Source organism: Mytilus trossulus, chromosome 1 (assembly GCF_036588685.1).
Source record: "Mytilus trossulus isolate FHL-02 chromosome 1, PNRI_Mtr1.1.1.hap1, whole genome shotgun sequence".
Taxonomy (NCBI): Eukaryota; Metazoa; Mollusca; class Bivalvia; order Mytilida; family Mytilidae; genus Mytilus; species Mytilus trossulus.
In genome coordinates this window covers 21,867,803-21,888,858 of record NC_086373.1, presented here as the reverse complement: position 1 = coordinate 21,888,858, position 21,056 = coordinate 21,867,803, and the positions used below count along the sequence as shown (strand labels likewise).

The window sequence follows — 21,056 nt, the reverse complement described above, 5'->3', positions numbered from 1 at the left end:
AGAGTACAGTTGATGGTCGAAAATTTCAAGATGGTCTACGTTGGCGCTGATGTCAAATTTTGTCTACGAACATGACGAAATTGTAGATTTTTTACACTTTTCGCCGTTTAAGCCTTTTCAAGGTCTAAGTTTGAACATATTTGAGTAAATATCACCTAAAAATAAGGTTCTACATGGACGAGCAGATACTGCAGTTCATTACACAGGCGTGATGGGTTTCAACTTCAAAGTTTAAAAAATCTGGAAAAAGGGGGGCCAGAAACGGCCCTTATCATACCTTGTCCTTTATAAAAATGACCACATTATTGATATTCATGGCAGCACCAAAATGTAGACTACTGGGCTGGTGATACCCTCGATATATGATATTGCATAAGTCTGGTTTACTTAAGATGCATAAGCATAATAGTACATATTCTATTCAACAATCAATGCATTCTATGATTTTTTTAAGATGTGATAAAAAAGAAAGTTGTATGCGTTATTATTGTTTCAGCCCAATCGTATTCAAAGTCGGGATTCAAAGTCTGCTTTTTAGTAAATATTAAAGTATGGTTTTCCCAACAAATACTTTTAAGTAACAAGAATACGGAAATGTTACCGTTCATTTCATATGTAGATGAATATAATAACTTCCTTGCTAGTTCATTCTATACTATTGATCAGAGCGCATTAACTTATAGTTAGGTTATGCAATATATATTTACATAATTATGAATTCAACGTTAGGAAATTTGACAAATTCAGACGATTCGTTTGATAGATATCAATTCGTTAACGAGACACCAGGCGTTGCAATACCTATCTTGATAACACTGGTGTTAGCCGCTTTGTTTGGAACATTTGGAAATGTTCTTATTCTAATTACTATTTTCACAACAGAAAAGTTGCACAGATTGGAATGTATTTTCATGGCAAACCTTGCAATATCTGATATGTATGTTACCACATTAGCAGATCCCCTTAGTATTGTTGGTAAGAACATATTTTTTATTTATCGTATTTTATTTCTGTCAATATACCTCAAAAAGCACAAAATTGTATATTTATACTTAATAGTCAGAAATTTTAACTGTTAGTCTCCTCTTTTTCAGGAAAACTTGAGGGAGAAGAATTCTTTGATAACCTACCAGGATTTTGTCAGATTATAGCTTTTGGATGTACGATAGCATGTGTCAACTCATTAGGAAGCATCGCCCTACTTAGTTTTAATAGATATATATACATCTGTCAAAATAAATTATACTGCAAAATCTTCAAAAAGAAGACGTGCATATTGATGTGTTGTTGTCTTTATTCCGTTGGTTTGTTGCTCGTGTTATTAAACTTTGCGGGGATTGGTGATCACTCGTTTGATAGAAAAAGCCTCGAATGTATTTGGGATAGAATGGAAACATATCCATACACAGTCGTGTTTTCTGTAACTTTAGTTTGGGTTCCTGTTGTTGTTGTGGGATTTTCATATCTAAGCATATTTTTGAAAGTTAACAGATCCCGAAAGAAAACAAAGACTGCAAGTTCAAGACGTACGGCGTCATATTCGATAGGACTTGCTAAAACATTGTGCATCATATATATAATTTTTGCTGCATGTTGGATTCCTTATGCGCTTCTCATTGTACTAGACAGAGATGATTCGTTCCCCCATGAGGTACATTTATACATAACAGTATGGGCACATCTCCATCCTTCCATAAACTGGCTTGTTTATTATTTTACCAATACGAAATTCGAAGCTGCTTTTAATAGAATTGCTCATCTTGATGTATGCTTTGGAAGATGTAAAAAATCAAAAAGAGAGGGAAATGAATCATCAACAACAAGTGGTGGACTTTCTACATCCGAGACAAATACTACTTTCAAAAAACCTCTGTCGTCTATAGAAATATCTGGTAACAGAATGAACGACTATACAATCTAAAGAAAAGCTGTATCATTTAAACGTAATTGTAGGCATGTAAATGACATACGTTCACAAAATATTGTAACTTTTAGCAATTTTTTTTTATAATTATATGTATATAAGATCCAAATATGTTTTTGTGTATTCAATCTAGATCCATTTTTTGTAAATAAAATCCGAATATGTTTTAATGGGTTTATTTTTTCCAAGTTTTAAGCCGGAACATAGTTCGTAAAGCCTAAAAAATAAATAATAAATATATATATAATTAAAAACGAACGGTTGTAAACATGCTAAAAAATAACAGGCTTATTGGCATCCCATGCGTGTGTTTTGTTTTCAGGGGACTTGTGAGATGGTTTCAACTTGCAATGCCAATTCCAATACAAAATTGAAGAACATTGAAAACCGGAAATATGAAAATGTTGCAAAATACGGCCAAAAAGTTTAAAAAACCTTATAAAAGTTCATAATTTTTTTTTCATTATTTCAATATTTAAGAAAATAAAAAAATATAAAATAAAATGTTGAAATTAATCCGGGACAAGTTTGTTATTGTGTAACAGCATAGTAAAAGAACATAAAATCATAGGTAAGCCATTGACTTGTTATATCTACATGAATAACAAAAACAGCTTTCAAAATAACTGAACGAAATTAAATTACAGGCTCTCTAGAGCCTGTGTCGCTCACCTTGGTCAATGTGCATATTAAACAAAGGACACAGATGGATTCATGACAAAATTGTATTTTGGTGATGGTGATGTGTTTGTAGATCTTACTTTACTGAACATTCTTGCTGCTTACAATTATTTATATCTGTAATAACCTTTGCCTAGTAGAAACATTTGAAATAGTTGGTAAAATTTTACCAAATTAATGAAATTTGTTACAAATTGACTATAAAGGGTAAAAACTCCTTAAGGGGTCAATTGACCATTTTGATCATGTTACTTATTTTTAGGTATTACTTTGCTGAACATTATTGCCGTTTTCAGTTTATCTCAATCTATAATAATATTCAAGATAATAGTCATAAGCTGCAAAATGTTCTTAAATTTACCAATTCAGTGGCAGCAACCAACAAAGGCTTGCCTGAATGGTCTAAAAATTTATTGGCAAATAGACGGACGCCAATTGATGAGAAAATCTCACTTGACCCTTCGCAAGCTAAAAAGACTTCAACTTAGAAAGTACATGTGTCCACTGATAATTATATCAAGTAATTCCGGGTTCAGTACACTTCACATATATTTAGTGCGAAAAAGTCATAAATAATTCGAGTAAAACATTCAATTTCAAAATATAAGTGTCCGTTTCCTATTGTTCTTTCTATCATTATTTCTATTACTACAAGTGACATGGTTTTATCTTATGACCTTTGGAAGTCGCTTAATGTGTATTGTTCAAACATTGTGTGGCTTATGAAGTTGTTTTTGATCACTACAGAAACGTTCAGAAATATTTAAGTCTCGTCATTATTCAATGGTATAGTCCTCATGACAAGACTTATCAAAGTACTCCTTTTATAAAAGGCAATCTAAAATCCTCATTCGTTTTCTCAATATTATCCAAAAACTACCTTTATACTTTCATGCTAAGCGTTAATTATAGTACACGTTTGATGATATCTACTACCTTCCCTAAACAGACTCCACTCCTCATAATAATCAATAATTGTCAATAAACCAAAACGACTAAGTAGCTATTCAAAGAAAACAAAGCAAGATGTGATATCTTCAGATAATCTAGAGTTGTTAATTCCTCTTCGCTAAAGAGTTGTGAACGTTTCCTTGGTATCTTCCTCCTTTTTGATACACTAAAGCTAGTTCTATTCGTCAACACTAGATTTTCAAAATACACCACTAGACATATGTAGAGTTTATTTGATTTAACTTTGCACATCTAACGAATATGTATGACTGTTTAAATCAAATTATTTCCGCTTTTTATTTCTGACATTTTGGACTAATTGGGTTTTCATGTAAAAAAAAAAAAGAGTGCAATTTAATGTAAAAAATCAAAGGGTTTTTTAAATGCTATCAAATTATCAAAACATTTACATAAAAAATAATTTGATATCAATAGTAATAAAGATTATAAAGCAATGTTGACTGCTGTATCCTTATTTTTGCCATTTTAACCTACATGTATTTTGTCTATTTGTTTCGTTAACACATCGTTGTCATATAAAGGCAAATTTTCGACCGTCGTACAAGTGAGAGGTTTTGATAGCTATAACACTAGTTTTAATCCACCACTTTCTATTTAAGTAAACGCCTGTACCAAGTCAGAAATATGACAGGTGTCAACCTTTCGTTTGATGTGTTTGAGCTTTTGATGTTGAAATTTAAAAACGAACTTTACGTTGTGAATTTTCCTCGGGGTGATTATACTTTTAACTTATGCGATGACAATCATGTCACTTCACAATGAAACTGGTTGCTAAAAAACCCCTTTTCTATAGATTTTTCATTTCGTTAATCATTGCCGCATTGAAATAAGAATATTGATAGAATGTCAAGAGTTATTTAAAGTCTAGTCAGTGCAAAATGATAAAACAAACAATTGTTTGTACATGACACTCGTCTGATCTTTAATTAATTGAAGAAGGGTGTCTAACACATGATCATTATTTAAAAAAACTTTTACTTCCTTTTTCAACATAGCGGCCAATAATGTCTCTGTGGTTAAATGTAAGAATAGTTTCCTGTCTAGATTTATTTATCCAAATATTTTGTCTATCTTTTCTAATGAATACTTTTTATTGAACAAAGTTTAATTTGCAAATCGCCCTCAAGTGTTTCATTTGTAAAGGTAAAATCCAAAACATGATCATATCAGTAGAGTTGGATATTCATTTAGAATTATACAGTTAAAGTTAGAACATGTTTTCTTCCCATGTTATATACATAGATTAATCAGTCGTACATATTGTTGTTATTGTCAATTTTGATACAAATTTCATGCGTTTAGTCATTTCCTTAATCAACAGATATACTAGAGATATACTAAAGAATCAATTCCAATCAGAACGAAAAAAAATTGTTTTAATTCCATTTGCTTATTTGATATGTCATTGTCGTTCATTATTTTTTGTAATAACGAATGCGCCCCCAGGCCAGACGGAATGCGGCGTTCAATTATGTATAAAGTAAAAACACAAAAATACCGAACTCCGAGGAAAATTCAAAAAGGAAAATCAAAAAACAAAAGGCAAAATCAAAAGTCCAAACACATCAAACGAATGGGTAACAACTGTCATATTCCTGACTTGGTACAGGCATTTTCTAATGTAGAAAATGGTGGATTGAACCTGGTTTTATAGCTAGCTAAACCTCTCACTTATATGACAGTCGCATCAAATTCCATTAAATTGTCAACGATGCATGAACAAAACAAACATACTCAAAGAGTAAAAATGTCAAAAATAGGTGTACAACAGTCAATATTGTGTTATCATCTTAATATCTCTACATATACAACAAATGTAACAAAGAAGCACAAAAAGGCATACATTAATTTAACATTCTCATTTTGCTTTTCTTATACGGCTGAATTTATCTATGTAAAGTCTACCCATAATGATAGAAGGTTTCATTACTGGTTTAAAAATGCGCGTTTGAAATTCGCACAGGTAGACATAAAAATAATTTTGTCGTATGACGGCATACATAAATGAAGACTTACGTAAAGTTGATATAACAAAAACAGACTTAACAGTAAAAGTAATAATAATAAATAAAATAATGGTGTGGTTCAAAGTATGACGGGATACATAAGAACAGTTTCACGTCAAATACGGCTGAATTTATCTATGTAAAGTCTACCCATAAATGATAGAAGGTTTTCATTACTGGTGTAAAATAGCGCGTTTGAAATTCGCACAGGTAGACATAAAAATAATTTTGTCGTATGTCGGCATACATAAATACAGACTCACGTAAAGTAGATATACCAAAAACCAGACTTAACAGTAATGTTAAATGTATATATTCTGACCGACTTTATAGACGCAACACTAAGTTATTCTTTTTAACTCCCATTATAAATATGCAATTTTTGTTAAACAAATGTAGGAACGTTAATTTCATTGATTACTTCATTGTTTAAAATCAAATACAGTTCGATAGTTTTAATGCGCAAACCATGTGGTATGTACATAAACCCTGGTTTTCTCCTTATCAGTGGGTGTATCTTCATCAGAGGCAATGACAGCATGTTACTAACATCACATGATCGTCAGAAAGGACAATCAATTTTGTTCGGCATGATTTGCCGTGTCCCACCCGGCCATTAGAGTGTGTTTTGACGATTTAACCTTAAGGGGTTTGAATGTTTTTCTGCAGTCATTTTTTTTTTTATATTTTGTTTATCAGAAAAAATTGTCTGCCATGGCATTCAGCGATTCTCAGTTGACGTTGAGGCCGTAAACATGATTCGCAAATGACGCAGTGTAATGAAATTCCATTGATATATGGTTGTCATTATATATACATCTGGACATTGATGGTCGTGAAAAAGTCTAGCCTGTCTGTATCGTTGTTGGTAGGGCAGCAAATAGTTATCAAAGGTACCAGGCTTATAATTCAATACGCAAGTCTTGCGTTTCGTCTACATAGGACTCATCAGTGAATCTCAAATCAAAATAGTTAAAAAAAAAACAAAAAAAAAAAAAAAAAAAAAAAAAAAACAAAGTACTAAGTTCAAGAGCATTTATGACACAAAATTCCAAAATTGGCTTAGGGGTTATCTATGCGTGGATAAGACAATCTTTACGTATTTCGAAAAATTCATGCTTTTGCAATCAGTTAATTTATAAAAATGACCATATGATTAATATTCATGTCAAAACCGAAGTGCTGACTACTGGGCTGGCGATACCCTCGGGGATGAAACGTCCACCTGAGTGGAATCGACCCAATGGTGTAAATAGTTATCAAAGGTTTCAGGATTTTAATTCAATACGCGTTTTGTCTACATAACACTCATCAGTGACGCACAGATCAAAATAGTTAGAAATCCAAACAAGTACGAAGTAGAAGAGCATTTATGACCCAAAATTCCAAAAAGTGGTGCCAAAGTAAGACGAGTTTTTGACGTCAGATTGTCTGGTTACAGCACGTTCAAGTTTTCTGTCTGCAATATAATTATGGACTGATTCAGATTTCCGTTGCTTATCCTTGGCAATTTGGAGATGCACTTTCTAACTGATTTAAGTGTTTGTAAACCTTAATTAAATCATTTAAGGGTTTCGAATTTCGCGGAAATTCAATCCAGTATGTTCAATCACCTAAGCTAAGTCAAATGTTGATTTATTTATTTTTACAGAATGAAGTATTGTAAGTTGCAAATATTAAAGGATCAATCATGATTAAAAACATTCAACGCGATTAAGCCCATTTATATTTACTTGAGTAAAACTTTCATCAACTGATTAACGAGATAGTCAATCAAATCAGTTGTCAAAATTACGTTGGTTCCACAAGACAATCATAGCTTTACATAAAAGAGTCAATGTGAATTTAAAAGCCTTCAAATGGCTGAAAAACAAGACGGATTTTGACTGTCGCATACTCAATAATTTAAACAAATATAGAATGCACTTGAATCATTCCGTTCCAGCTGTATGTACAATGCACTATAAAGATCTTACCAACAAAGACAAGCACCTCCAACACTGCCGGCTCCAAGTATAAACATTGACAACCAAATAATTACTCCTGCAATGAACCTCATTAAATGGACTATAACCAATGAAACACCTGGAAAAATTAAAAAAATACAGTAAAAATTCCATCCTTCAAACCGCTCCATTTTATTTGCATACAAAGGAACACAGATATTTATTGAAGTCAGCTCAAATTATTTTGGTAGTTTAAGAAGTTCAAATGGAAGCATCAAACACAAAACAAGCAGCAGATGATTATAAACATATTTAGTTTTAACATTATGCATGCCTACATTTTGTTTACACGCCATATCCTGGTGTCACCTGAGAAAATAGATAATATGAGGTCTGGAATTTTTGGTTGGGTACTTGTTGCTTAGTGTTTAGTTTTCTATGTTATATTTTGTGTACTGTTGTGTGTATGTTTGCTCTTTTCGTGTTAAACCATGACATTGTCAGTTTATTTTCGACTTATGATTTTGACATCTTTCGCCTCTTTTTGCAGTTTTCGAATGGCAAATTAACCATGATTATCCTCTTAGAGAGAAGTGTTTCAATATTTACTTTGCCGTTTTATTTATTTAATATATTTTATATTTTATAAAAGTAAATACATTAATGTTGTCATCAATGACGTGATCCCTTTAATACCATAGAACTCCTTTTGAACCATTTTAAACAGAATTTGGACATGATTTTTGTATTGTTACAGATACCATTAAACCGGTAGCAAAAAATTCCAATATCATTTCCAACTATATCAGTCAAAAATATATCAAATCTCAAAATAAACAATAATATGTGTGTCCAAAAGACACCATGCCCCGCTACAACTCACATTCCCATGTTCATTTGAACGTAAATTTTGGTCAAAACCATAACTAATAAAAATGACTGAAATCGAAGCAACAATAGTTTTACGGTCGATGCGACAGTTTTTCTACTAACTGGCGACATATATCATTATGGTTGTTAATCGTGATGAAACACGAAGTATGTTTCTTCCTAGGAGATCAGCAGCATACATTGTTTATTATTTGTTCGATGAATCATTTGGTATAATCTACAGATAATTCCCAGATTGATAATCATTCAATGTTTATTTTATTACAGAATACAAAAACAGTGTCCAATTATGTAATCATTTATTTCAATTTTAAGACACACCGGATATACGATGCAAAACAACGAAATACATTCAGTACATTAAAGGTTCGGATATTTTTGAATATTAAAGGGGCACTAGCTGCCAAATTCATGTTCACAGATTTGACTCAAATTCTAATATATTGTTTATAACAATGTAAAACATTTTTCCAGACTATCAAAAGTATAAAATAAACAATTTACAAAACATGGTTTCAATAAGATGTAGCTTCGTTTCGTAAGAATTTTAACCAAGACGCCATATAATTAACAATCGAGTTGACCTTCTATGACCATATAATCGATGTAAACATAGACAAAGATATAAATAGATTAAGCAACCGGTGCAATTAGATTTTTACAGGTCTGTTAAATTTAGTTTTATAAATTACAAATTTAAGTTTATCGTCGTCTTTACCTTTATAAGAAAGATTTTTGTGGATAGAATAAGTCAATCAAATTATTTACCTTTGATTCACTTTTAATGTTGACATTCTTTTCCTTTTAATAGCCACACACGGGCAATGCATGCGTATTCTATCTCTTTCTACGGGGTTAAATTGGAGTTCACATGAATACAAATTTAATGGGGTCGAGTTTTTCACTTACAAGTGAATAATTCATTATCAATGTTTATTAGCTCTGTTTGACAAAATTGAACCATTTTAGCTGATAAACGCAAATTATTATGTTTCTATTTCACTTTCATTAATGATTGAACAAAAAAAATCAAACTTTAGATTTTTTATAAATCTCGTAGCTAGTGCCCTTTTAAAATTGAAGTGATTGTTGTGTTAGATATTGCTTACCTAATCCAACAGCACATAAATAACAAATTTCTCGCCATGTTTTCTCTAGATCGGAAACACATTTCTAGAATTTAAGAGAAAGAAAATATACAATTGATTTTTATTTTCAGAATATTTAGATGTGTCTTGTAAACAGATTCTACACTTTCAAACGATAAACCAAGAACTAGGCGCATAGAAAACATGCAATTATACCTTTAAAAGTTTCTTTTGTTATGTATTATGATGAGGGAGTTTGGAGAACTAAAATTGAAATTTCTGCTGGTTGTCTCTTTCAAAAGTAGAAAATCTATTTTATTCTTCAAAGAAAATTACAACTTTACAAAAAGCAGATAAATATTGACAAAACTATTTACTTACTTGTGTAAAGTTTTCATCGATTGAATTTAAGATATTATCAATAAAACCAATTAAAAAATCGTATGCAGCCGAAACTGTCGAAGGCACGCATCTAAACAGTATGGATTTCCTGAAATAATTAGAAAACCGATTTCAGATTACAACTTGTAATAAAACAAATAGCCTTTTAAAGTAGATTTTATAGATATAATGGGTACATTTTGTAACTAATATGATTTCAGGGAGTGTATATTGAAAAAGATCAAAGTAATAATGAACAGCGTTATCTTATCGAATTAAAAAAAAAAACATAACATATCTGTAACTAATGAATAGATTTCAATTTTCAAATTTAATTTCATTTTATTAATAGACTAACAAAAATAAAATTCGATTATATCACATGGTAAATAGAGTAAATGAACAGTACGTGTTGACATTTTCACCATGCTATTTGTCAATTTATCCTTTGTTCGCGATGCTTTTAAAATTGTCGCTTTCTTCCGACGCCAATCGTAAAATCTAAAGGTAACATTGACAGGGTTCATTATATTACATTGTTCGTGACCATCTAACATTTTAATTACATATTACTTACTGTTTGGAAATAGGTAGCCCTGTACAACTGTTAGCATCTGATGCGTTCCCATTAAGCTTATAGTCATACACACAATAACTTATCCCTGTGTGCTGGGTGTGGTTCTTCAACATCTCATATGATGATATATCAGCATGAGGACATGACGTCACACATACGCTTGGTTTATTATACGTGATTGCTTGTCCAATTACATAGTTACTCAGCACAGTCTCATCGAAAAAGAACAGTTTACTAAAAACATAATACAACTTTGTTTCAATCCGAAAATGTGATATTTGATCAATTTTCTTAGTAAAGAGTAACCGTCATAGAATATGCACACGTTTTGTATGATTATACCAAGAATGTGCATACATTGTGCTCGATGTAATTGGTTGAAATCTTTCAGTACAAAATATAATGTGTCTGACTTGCTGTGTGTGTATTTTTCATTAGGCTAAAATTAGCAAAAATGATGCTTTAGGTTGCCATTTCCTCTCGCAAAGTTTACCAAGAATATTCATGACATAAATATGATATTTTACTTTTCACCTATCATCTATCCTCATTTAGTCTATGAATTTTAAACATTGAAACTACGATATCTTTGATTTTTATTCAAATAATTATTCTCTTACATTTTACCACGTGTATCTCTCCCTGAGTGTGGTACATCTGGAATTTTTATATTTTTCTTGTTGCAAACATTTCCCCAGCTATCCACACCATAAACTAATCTGTATGGATCTCCAAAACATAATGCCACATAAGAACAATAGCACTACAAGAAGAAATAAAGTATTGTTTTAAGGGAATCCAATAATTGTCATATTGTCAAGAATTAGTTTCCGATGTAAATCTGGCTCGATTAACTATGACCTTAGTAAATCCATGCCACAAACTAATCCCTACCCATTACACAACAATTAAAACAGGACAAAAATTGTAAATGATTTCCAAATAGATTATTTCAATTATTTTTCTACATTGGTACTGTCTTTGTTTCTGTTGCTTCTATAAACATTCATATCGTAACTGCTATCATAATTATAGTTAAAGATTGATAATATGATCCTGTGTTTGATGCTTTCGGATAAAGATATTTAGAATATGATTGTTGATTGATATAAAATACATACCATCCCTCCAATAACAATTAGAAATAATAGAAAGAAAACCACATCTCTGCAACTTCTGTTTTCCTTTGGACTGATAGAAACTGGTTTATTTAATTCGTTAACCTAAAATACAAAAGAAATATAAATATCTTTACTTGAATACGATGTGATAAAAATATACGTACTCCTAAAACGATCCTTTAACAAATCTTTTTATCTCACCTGATCCGTAGTGCCAAGTGAGCTTTTCTCATCATTTGGCGTTCGTCGTCCGGCGTCGTCTGTCGTTAACTTTTACAAAAATGTTCCCCTCTGAAACAACTAAGACAAATTTATCCAAACTTAGCCACAATCATCATTGAGGTATCCAGTTTAAAAAATGTGTCCGGTGACTTGACCAACGAACCAAGATAGCCGCCATGGCTAAAAATAAAACATAGAGGTAAAATGTAGATTTTGGCTTTTATCTCTGAAATCAACACATTAAGAGCAAATCGGACATGGGGTGAAATTGTTTATAGGTCAAAATATGTCTGCCCTGAAATTTTCAGACCAATCAGGCAACCCGCTATTGATTTGCTACCCCTGAATTGGTAATTTTAAGAAAAGTTTTGCAGCTTTGGGTTATTATCTTGAATATTATTACAGATAGAGTTAAACTGCAAACAGCAATTATCTAACTAAGGGTACCCAAATTGCACCGAGTACCCAAATTGCACCTATTTAGAAAAAAATAGCAACACAAATCTTACAAGATTTCCTAGAGACTAAACAATTTGTATTTTTATGATTTGATACTATGCACGTCTCCCAACATAGGTAAACATATTCAGATATACACAAAACATTCACAGTATTTATCAACAGATGGACTGTTTACTGAATAAACAAAATGTACGAAAACGTCACCATGCGACGTCATCAAAACGTCATCTTTTTAAAATTAGCAAATACAATATATTACAACTATCCATTTCTTAAAATATGAAGAATAAGCAGGGACAAATATCCAATTGTTCAAAGTATTTGAAGAAATTAAACAAAAGCCCGGTTATTAGACTTTTGACGATGTGAATCTAAGCATGGATGCAATTTGGGTTCTCCTCATTACAGAATCATGGATAGTTTGGAGGTTGATTCAAACCCATTTTTCAATGACTCAATATGGATTGAAATCTAAATTGGTGTACCTATACAATCAAGAAGGATAGGGCTACAAAATAAACACAGTATGGACATTTTTTTCTTGATCATAAAAAAACGTAGGTGAAAAAACTGTCAAAATAGGTGCAATTTGGGTACCGTCACGTTACAGCAAAGTAAGATCTACAAATAAGTTAACATGACCAAAATTGTCAATTAACCTCTTTAGGAGTTATTGCCTTTTATAGTCAATTTTTAATAATTGTTCGTAAATTTTTGTAAATTTTTACAAAAGATTTTCCACCGTTTCTACTGGGCCAAAGACAATATATAGAGATAATGGTAAGCAGCAAGAGTGTTCAGTAAAGAATCTACAAACACATCTCCATCACCAAAAATGTTGTCATAAATCCATATGTGTCCTTTGTTTAATATGCACATAGATCAATGTAAGCGACACATGCTCTTGTTTTAGTTACCTTGAAATGTCTTCTTACTCAATTAATGAGATTTGAACAGTCGTAAAAGAGAGGCAGAATATATCAAAGGGATAGTCAAATTCAAGAGTCGAAAACATACTAACAATATCAAGACAAAAAACAAAAAGTAGAAAATGCATACAACAGTATACAAAACACAACCTTAAATAAATAAATGAGTAAAATGAACCCTTTCAAATTTCCCGGTCCTGGAGAATACGCTATAATGTTGTTCTTTTCTTTTTGTCTCCTAATATAAATAGACTTAAAACTGTGTAACTATGCTACAACTACAGTTGCTCTTCAACTTCGTACTTTATTTGGCCTTTTTAACTTTTTTGGATTCGAGCGTCACTGATGAGTCTTTTGTAGACGAAACAATCGTCTGGCGTATATACATAATTTAGTCCTGTTATCTATGATGAGTTTATTCCCCAATGTAAATATGCATTATGGTCAACTTTTTATGTTCAGTCTGTTGAGGCGTTTCTGATTTGTACTGTATAATTTATAAAGCTTTTAGTCTTTTAGAGAGTATCTCGAACCTACCTGATGAATATTTTTTTCGCAAATAAATGGTATATTTGCATTTTTGTTTATCAGTAAATAGACATAGTTTAGTCATGTGACAGTGGTATATTTGCTTTTTTTTATGATTTACTCCTTTTAAAAAATAATGAAATTCAGAACTAAATTACATGGTCTTTATGAATAATACTTTTACTGTTTAATCTGGGTTGTTTTTGTGATATCCATTTGACGTGGCTCTGTACGTGATTGCGTTATTGTTCTTTGATCATTTTTGTATAAATATCTTTAATTTTTGCTACTGTGCTTTGTGTATGCGCCTTTTTTATGTTTCTTTTTTTTCCATATGACGTAGCTCTGCACTCATACATCCCGTCATTGTGTTCTTGTGCGATGGTATATTTTTGTATTCTTGTCTTTAAATTTTGCTAATTTGCTTTGTCTATATGCATTTTTGTGCTTCTTTGTGAAATATGTTTGCTTTTATATTGATTAAGATTATTACACAATGTTGACTGTTGTACCCCTTTTTTACACTTTTGCCTTTTTTGTCTGTTTCTTTTGTTCACACAGCTTTGACAATACATTAGAATTGTATTCGAATGTCATACAATTAAGAGGTTTAGCTAGATAAACTATTTTAAATTCACAATTTTCCACATAAGAAAATGGCAGTCAGTACCAAGTCAAGAATATGACAGTTGTTATTCATTTGTTTGATTTGTTTTAGCTTTTGATTTTGTCATTTGAAAATGGACTTTCTGTTGTGAATTTTCCTCGGAGTTCAGTACGTTTGTGATTTTACTTTTTTTTAAAGAAATTACTGTTATATATTGTTCGTCAATGGTTTGGCAACTTACCTCAATTGGTCGAACCGTATTTCCTAGGCTTGGCATCCCATTACACTAGCATAGTCCACAGATTTTACTTTTACAATACTTTACAGACTTCAAAATAAATTCATGTTTTATACGTCGTTAATAAACAAACATTTCTACAAGGTTTTTTTTTATGTAAAAAACAACATTTCTAAAATAAGTTTACTTTTACCTAATACTATAAAGAAAAGAATTTAAAGAGGTCAAATACATATGATTTTTTGTGTGTTTTCATATTTCTTTATTTCTTTATACATGTTATATCTGTATTGTTAGGTACTGAGACAGTCAACCTTTGTTTTATACAAGCATTTTGAAATTGCTCTGACGTATGGCCAGTTGTATGCCCTCAAAGTAAACCTAGCATTATTTACATACCTTAGACTTGGAATACATATAAATGAACTGTTGTTTTACCAATTATTATAGTAAACAACATAAATATTACGGTCTATTGATAAACCATCCTTCTTAAAGATATTACATATTAGTCATATAACATATGACCATACCTTTATAAACTGATAGGAAAAATTAACCTAAAAAAATCATTTATCATATGATATATTTTTTTCTAACCATGAGAACAACTATTTATAATTGCATAGATGATTATGCAGTAAAACATTAAACAATACACCTTTAGATCTGTACATGTGTAATTTTGTTAAATTCGCAATACAGGATGTTTAAGCTGTGCCCAAGGCATCGTTTTACCACAATCATATGTTTCACTCATTAAGATATATTTTCAAAGGAAGTGTTTTCCGATGTTAAGCAATAGATAAAATGTTATTTTTTTCACGCATATACATATATGTCATAAAACGAAGTGTATCCCAAGTTGGCAACGTTACGCAATATATACAATTCAAACCTTTCCAGGATTATTTTGTTTGCTAATACCGACTATGTTTAACCAATAAGTAACAATATATAAGATATTAAATTTTGAAAACAAAGTCTCTAGAATAGTAATAGATATATTTTTAACTATAATAATGAATTGAAATCGTTAGTACAATAAATCATACTTACAGTTCTATTATCATCATAGATCTTACAATTATTATGGTAGAATTGTACCTCAATCAATCATTCCAGGCGGTATGATCAATTTAATAACCCTATCATTGTCAATAATATGGTCAATGTAATACAACAGGTAGATATGTGTCTATAGGTTGTCGTAGGACGGTTCGGTCCAACGGAATATAGATTACCTTGTACAGTTACCGTGAATACATCAACAGATCAATTACTCTTCGAAGCAAAATGTTCTGTCAATACAATATTGAATTCATGAAACTATCGAGTTTTGTTTTTCATCGTGACTGCAGGAAATCACCTTATGTAACATCATTTTACAGTTAGCGTGCAGTTTTTTCTTCTCGTACATTGAATGAGACATCAAATATTGTTTATTTATGCATTTTTAAATCTGATACAATCTGTCCTAGTATCCCAGGAGCTAGATAGTATTTGATTGTAAACTTTCTCAAGTAAATTCAAAATTTCGAAACGAAATAAGTATACTATTTGTTTATCTACGCTGTTTATCTACGCCTAGCTGGGTAGATATCGAACAGTTGAGTTTTGTCCCATTGTATCTTTCCCTTAAAAAGTAGTATGCTTCGGCGTTGGTTTCGCCGATGATTTGGCATAAACGCACAATTTCCTGTTTTCTCCTCTGATTTTTTTTCCTTCACAAAAACTTTCTTTCATTTTCTTTTGCGTACTTTTAAAAGACTTTGTGAGTGGATGTCGTTGTCCGTTAACTTGTAGAAAAATCTTCTCTTCTGAAACTTCTGGGCCAAATGAAACCAAAGTAACTTGGCCTAAGCCAGTCATCCTTAGGGTATCTAGGTGGGTTTTTTTTAATGTATCCAATGATCCCGCCCATCAACCAAGATTACCACCATGGCTAAAAAAATGAAAAACGTGGTAATATGCAGGTTTTGGCTTATAGCTCTGAAACTAAAGCATTTAGTGAAAATCTTACATGGGGTAAAGATGTTCATCACAACAGGATAATTTCAAGATGCATCAGAGAACTCGCTGTTGTGTTGCTGCCCCAGAATTGGTATTTTTAAGGAAATTTTTAAGTTATTGGTTATTATTTTGAATATTATAATAGATAGAGATAAACTGTAAACAGCAAAATGGTTCAGCAAAGAAAGATTTACAAATAAGTCAACATGACCAAAATGGTCAATTGACCCCAAATTTCCCTTTGCAGTCAACTTTACACAACTTTTCGTAATTTTTTGAAATCTTAAAACAAACTATTCTTTTACAAACTATCCAGCTTTGCATTTGAATACCACATATATTTGTGTGAAATTTAATACCTTTTAATTACGTCCCGCTCTTTACTATTCATAACAGTTGTATTTTACGGTATGAATAGTAAATATTAAGGTATTGGATCCATGCAAAGTTGAAAAATCACCCAAAACAGGCGAAGATATAAATATCAAATTGAACATTGAGTCGGCAAAGGATGCAAAATATCCAAATCCTATAACCAATGTTTTTAACCCAGTCACAGTAAAACACCGACAGACTGTGTTTCGAACATCTTTACATGCTTATGTTGTATTTCAGGAGGTAGTGGTATGAATGTCTAGATGGCGGTTTTCCTAGTTTCTGCATTCTTTCTTTTTTTCATTTTTCTCATCTAAGATTATTCTCTGTTTTTTTATATTTTAAGTACTCTAATTCTTCTTTATTTATTTTTTATTTTTTTGTTCTCTATTTCTTTTATGCTTTGATTGATTTTTCTGTATTTTGTAAAGTATTCTCTGGGAATATTAGTAGTTTAATAGTCCCAGGTATTCTATATTCTGTTAACCCTCCAGACCACAGGCAAGTAAGTGCCTGTGCTCCAGACGTACACATTTTCTTAGCTAATCAGTTTTCCGATTTCGAAGTACAGATTCCGGATATGTTATTAATCCGATATTGTGCTGAACATTATTTTCTATATAAAGTTATCTCCCTTAGAAAAATTTGGGTAAACAGAAAAAAATATATATCAACATATCAACTTTAAATTGTAGGGCTTCCTTGTTTGAGAAATAATTTATTATTTTAAAAATCAATTTATTTATGCAAATGCTTATTTTTCTGAATTACACTCGGCGTACATCAGCATGTACAAAACAAAAAACAAGCCACTCAGCCTCAGCCTGGCTCAGAAGGCAAAAATGAAATTAAAATTCCCAATGACAACTGAATCAAATGCTTCAGACTTGGGATAGGGCACATACAAAATGGGTCGCTGTTTCAGATGTTCTTGAGTGTTCATCCCTCCAATGACCATATACATGTATGTTTTATTATAATAATTTTTGTATGCTATGAGTTAGTCCAAATAATTATGACGTCTTGAAAGGCTATTATATTTTTTTTCTTTGACGCCTTACATCAAAGTAAGGCGTCAAATAAAAAAAAATAAAAAAGCCTTTTAAGACGTCATTATTATTTGGACTAGCTATGAGTATGAATTCGAAGTCTACCTGAGACTACTATAACACATGTGTTATAGTAGTCTCAGAGTCTACAGAGAGGGGGACAGGACTTTTATCGGGACTCTTGGATCGGGTGTTTTTAAGCTCAGGATTTCTGGATTGACCCTTTCAGGATCTAGGAATTCTTTTTTCAAATTACGGGATGTCAGTATTTAAATTTGGGATCAGGCCCCTCATACCCCCCTATAGATAAAGCTTATTTATTTGTGTTAAAATCAAAACATTTCCATAAAGAGTTAATCAAAGTTTTATTCGCAAATAAAAGCTTCATTGTATTTAAAACATTGTTATTTGTTTCATCTTTTCACACTCTGATAGCCACAACATTTCAAAATGAAAACAAGGCAGCTGTGTAGAATTTTATGTCTGGGTCTGTTAAAACAAGATAACACATACTATCATTAACTTGCTAGATATTCAATAATATAGTTTAATTTAGATAACAAAGCAATTAATTTTATGGAAATATATATTTCTAGTAATTTTCTAAAGCTAGAAAAATGTCAATATCTTGCTATGATACAGTTTTAAATTTTGAAGAATATTCCTATTTTGCTAAACTTTTATTATTTATGTGACATTTTTGACTTTTCCATTTAGCTAGAAATTAAAATATGTCTGACAGTGAAGAAGATGATATCCCTGACCTTGTACCAGCAGAGAATAACAGAGTACCTATTACAATTATCACTGGCTTTCTAGGTAATACATTTACTTTAAATACATATAATCGATCACAATTATAACCATTAATATTATGAAAAGTAGGCATGGTAGAATATAGGGGAAAAGTATCAATACATTTATCAATTAGAAATCTGTAAAATGTAACTTGTAACATGCACTATACTTTGAGGAAATAACATATTGTCACTATTGTTATTCCCTTTTTCTAGTTAAAGAAAACATATGACGATACAAATTTTATTAGTAAATTATGTTTCAAAAAAATGACTCTTTAAGTCTCAACTCATAGGGTTTCTGTTAGTGTTAAAGTGTATGTTTAATCCAATCATCATCATTTATGACTGCTATTGTAACTACAAGTTATGAAATGTATATTCTGAATGAAATCTATGATAGGTTCTTGGTTAGACTATTAATTCATGTAGTTCATTTTATTAGACTAATTTAGATACATGATGCTCAAAAGTCCTTATATACATATATGCATGTACATGATATCAATTTAGACGATTTATAAGGATAATGAGATAAAATCATTGCAAGTTAATTTCTACTGGGATTCCTTGTTTAAAAACATGATTCCAACTTGTATTGTTCAGGAATGTCCTCTGGAACAATCTGAAGAGAAATTGTGAACTAATTTTCCACATTCCATGTCAAAATCTTTCATAATAAGGGCCAATACAGTCAAATCATACAATACTGACTGCCAGTCATGCCTACAAGTCCTTTAAAATCTGACAAAGTCAAAGATGAAGCTAGTATTAACATACATCCTTGGTCCCTTGCTGTTACACAAAAAAAAGTTGATTTTCATGGTGCGCAAAAGTGACTAAAGCCCTCAAAATCCTAGCTTAAACCCTGCATGACATGTCAACAGATAGTCATACATGTCAAATAGATATTTATCTTTAGAAAGTGTGAATTCTCTTTTATTTTAGGATCAGGGAAAACAACTTTATTGAACTATGTCCTCACTGAGCAGCATGGGAAAAAGATAGCAGTTATAATGAATGAATTTGGTGAAGGTAAGTCTCACTAATTTACCCCAAAACTGTCTTAATTCATCCTGTTTGGTAATGTGATGTCAGCTAATAATAAATTTTAACAATAAAAAAACTATGAAATTTATGTCTAATATTATATGACATAAAATCAGTACTTGCACAGCAAAAAAGGCAGAAAGTAAAGGGACAACTCTTTTGTTGTTGTCCAATATCTCAAACTACTTAAATAAACTCTACAACAGACATGAGTCACATGACATAAAATTTTGATCATTGGATTCCAAGAAGAAATATATAGTATAGCAGCAATCGAGTATGGGATATATAGAGATAACAATAGAAAAATTCAAAGTGTAGTGGCACTCTTGAAATATAAATTTTTATTTAAAAAAACATTTAAACGACTTAATAGTATTTTGCAGTATATTCAACAATTTTTATCTTTTTTGCTATAAGAACTAATAGTATTGTTCTATCCAAGTATTTCAAATAGGCACCATTAGATTTGAAATAGCACTATAACCTAAATTACTTCTTCACATTTATAATACACAATGAACATTCTATTTTAAAATTTATTCAGAAGAAACAATGGTAATGTAAAATAGAACTTTTGTACCATGGTGCTGTAACACTAGTGGGCAAAGCTTAATAAAAATAGTGGGTAGGAGTTACCTTTTTCACAACTATTTAATACTGGCTCTAAAATCCCAAGTATGGTTCTGGATATCCAAAGGTTTGTATTTGAAATTTAAGGATGATGAGCACCCCATTGAAATTGCTTGTTTTTTTACCTGTATATATGTTGCCTGTTATTCTTGTTTATTTACCTGTATATATGTTGCCTGTTATTCTTGTTTATTTACCTGTATATATGTTGCCTGTTATTCTTGTTTATTTACCTGTATATATGTTGCATGTTATTAAAATATAATTCTCCATTTCAGGTGATTCTATAGAAAAGTCCATGTCAATAGGACAGGAAGGGGAACTGTTTGAAGAATGGTTAGAACTCAGAAATGGATGCCTTTGTTGTTCTGTTAAGTAAATATTTATATTATACACCCATTTTGTTATATATTCAGTCATTACTATAAACTTTTTAATCTACAGGCCCACACCAGAAGCTAAAATTAACAAAAAATTTAGTAGATTATTTTTTTTATTTGAAGATGGGGAACTATGTTTTAAGTAAATATAAAGTTCTGCTTTGGTATAATTTTCTTTTAAACCAT

The 21,056-nt window shown here is 31.1% G+C and overlaps 3 protein-coding genes across 5 annotated transcripts in view; 2 read left to right on the top strand and 1 right to left on the bottom strand.

Annotated features, from left to right (window-relative positions):
* LOC134718854 (choline transporter-like protein 1) overlaps nucleotides 1–15,842 on the bottom strand; it is a 33,345-nt gene extending 17,503 nt beyond the window's left edge. Inside the window, exons 1-8 of one of the 2 annotated variants that reach the window (XM_063581669.1) lie at nucleotides 15,633–15,842; nucleotides 14,577–14,663; nucleotides 11,588–11,689; nucleotides 11,087–11,229; nucleotides 10,467–10,700; nucleotides 9,890–9,998; nucleotides 9,530–9,593; nucleotides 7,560–7,668 (exon numbers count right to left, since the gene is read on the bottom strand). In XM_063581669.1, the coding sequence (XP_063437739.1) occupies nucleotides 7,560–7,668; nucleotides 9,530–9,593; nucleotides 9,890–9,998; nucleotides 10,467–10,700; nucleotides 11,087–11,229; nucleotides 11,588–11,689; nucleotides 14,577–14,612 (797 nt within the window). In that variant the 5' untranslated portion in view covers nucleotides 14,613–14,663; nucleotides 15,633–15,842. Of the gene's footprint in view, nucleotides 1–7,559; nucleotides 7,669–9,529; nucleotides 9,594–9,889; nucleotides 9,999–10,466; nucleotides 10,701–11,086; nucleotides 11,230–11,587; nucleotides 11,690–14,576; nucleotides 14,664–14,972; nucleotides 15,249–15,632 lie in introns of those variants that run through there. The other variant, XM_063581680.1, reaches the window with a different exon arrangement.
* On the top strand, nucleotides 655–2,045 carry LOC134718866 (melatonin receptor type 1B-B-like). The gene is made up of 2 exons (XM_063581690.1): nucleotides 655–975; nucleotides 1,095–2,045. Exons 1-2 carry the CDS (start codon nucleotides 714–716, stop codon nucleotides 1,919–1,921), a joined length of 1,089 nt encoding a protein of 362 aa, XP_063437760.1. The 5' UTR covers nucleotides 655–713; the 3' UTR covers nucleotides 1,922–2,045.
* Nucleotides 15,843–17,581: 1,739 nt separating the features above from the next.
* Nucleotides 17,582–21,056, top strand: part of LOC134718848 (zinc-regulated GTPase metalloprotein activator 1B-like) — a 49,591-nt gene continuing 46,116 nt past the window's right edge. Inside the window, exons 1-4 of one of the 2 annotated variants that reach the window (XM_063581647.1) lie at nucleotides 17,582–17,652; nucleotides 18,728–18,829; nucleotides 19,756–19,842; nucleotides 20,769–20,865. In XM_063581647.1, the coding sequence (XP_063437717.1) occupies nucleotides 18,742–18,829; nucleotides 19,756–19,842; nucleotides 20,769–20,865 (272 nt within the window). In that variant the 5' untranslated portion in view covers nucleotides 17,582–17,652; nucleotides 18,728–18,741. The remainder of the gene's footprint in view (nucleotides 17,653–18,727; nucleotides 18,830–19,755; nucleotides 19,843–20,768; nucleotides 20,866–21,056) is intronic. The other variant, XM_063581658.1, reaches the window with a different exon arrangement.

Excerpts from the sequence above, each read along its gene's own strand:
- LOC134718866 (XM_063581690.1), top strand. The coding sequence starts at position 714 with ATGAATTCAACGTTAGGAAATTTGACAAATTCAGACGATTCGTTTGAT. Across the intron at positions 976-1,094 it reads AGATCCCCTTAGTATTGTTG|GAAAACTTGAGGGAGAAGAA; the intron begins GTAAGAACATAT and ends CCTCTTTTTCAG.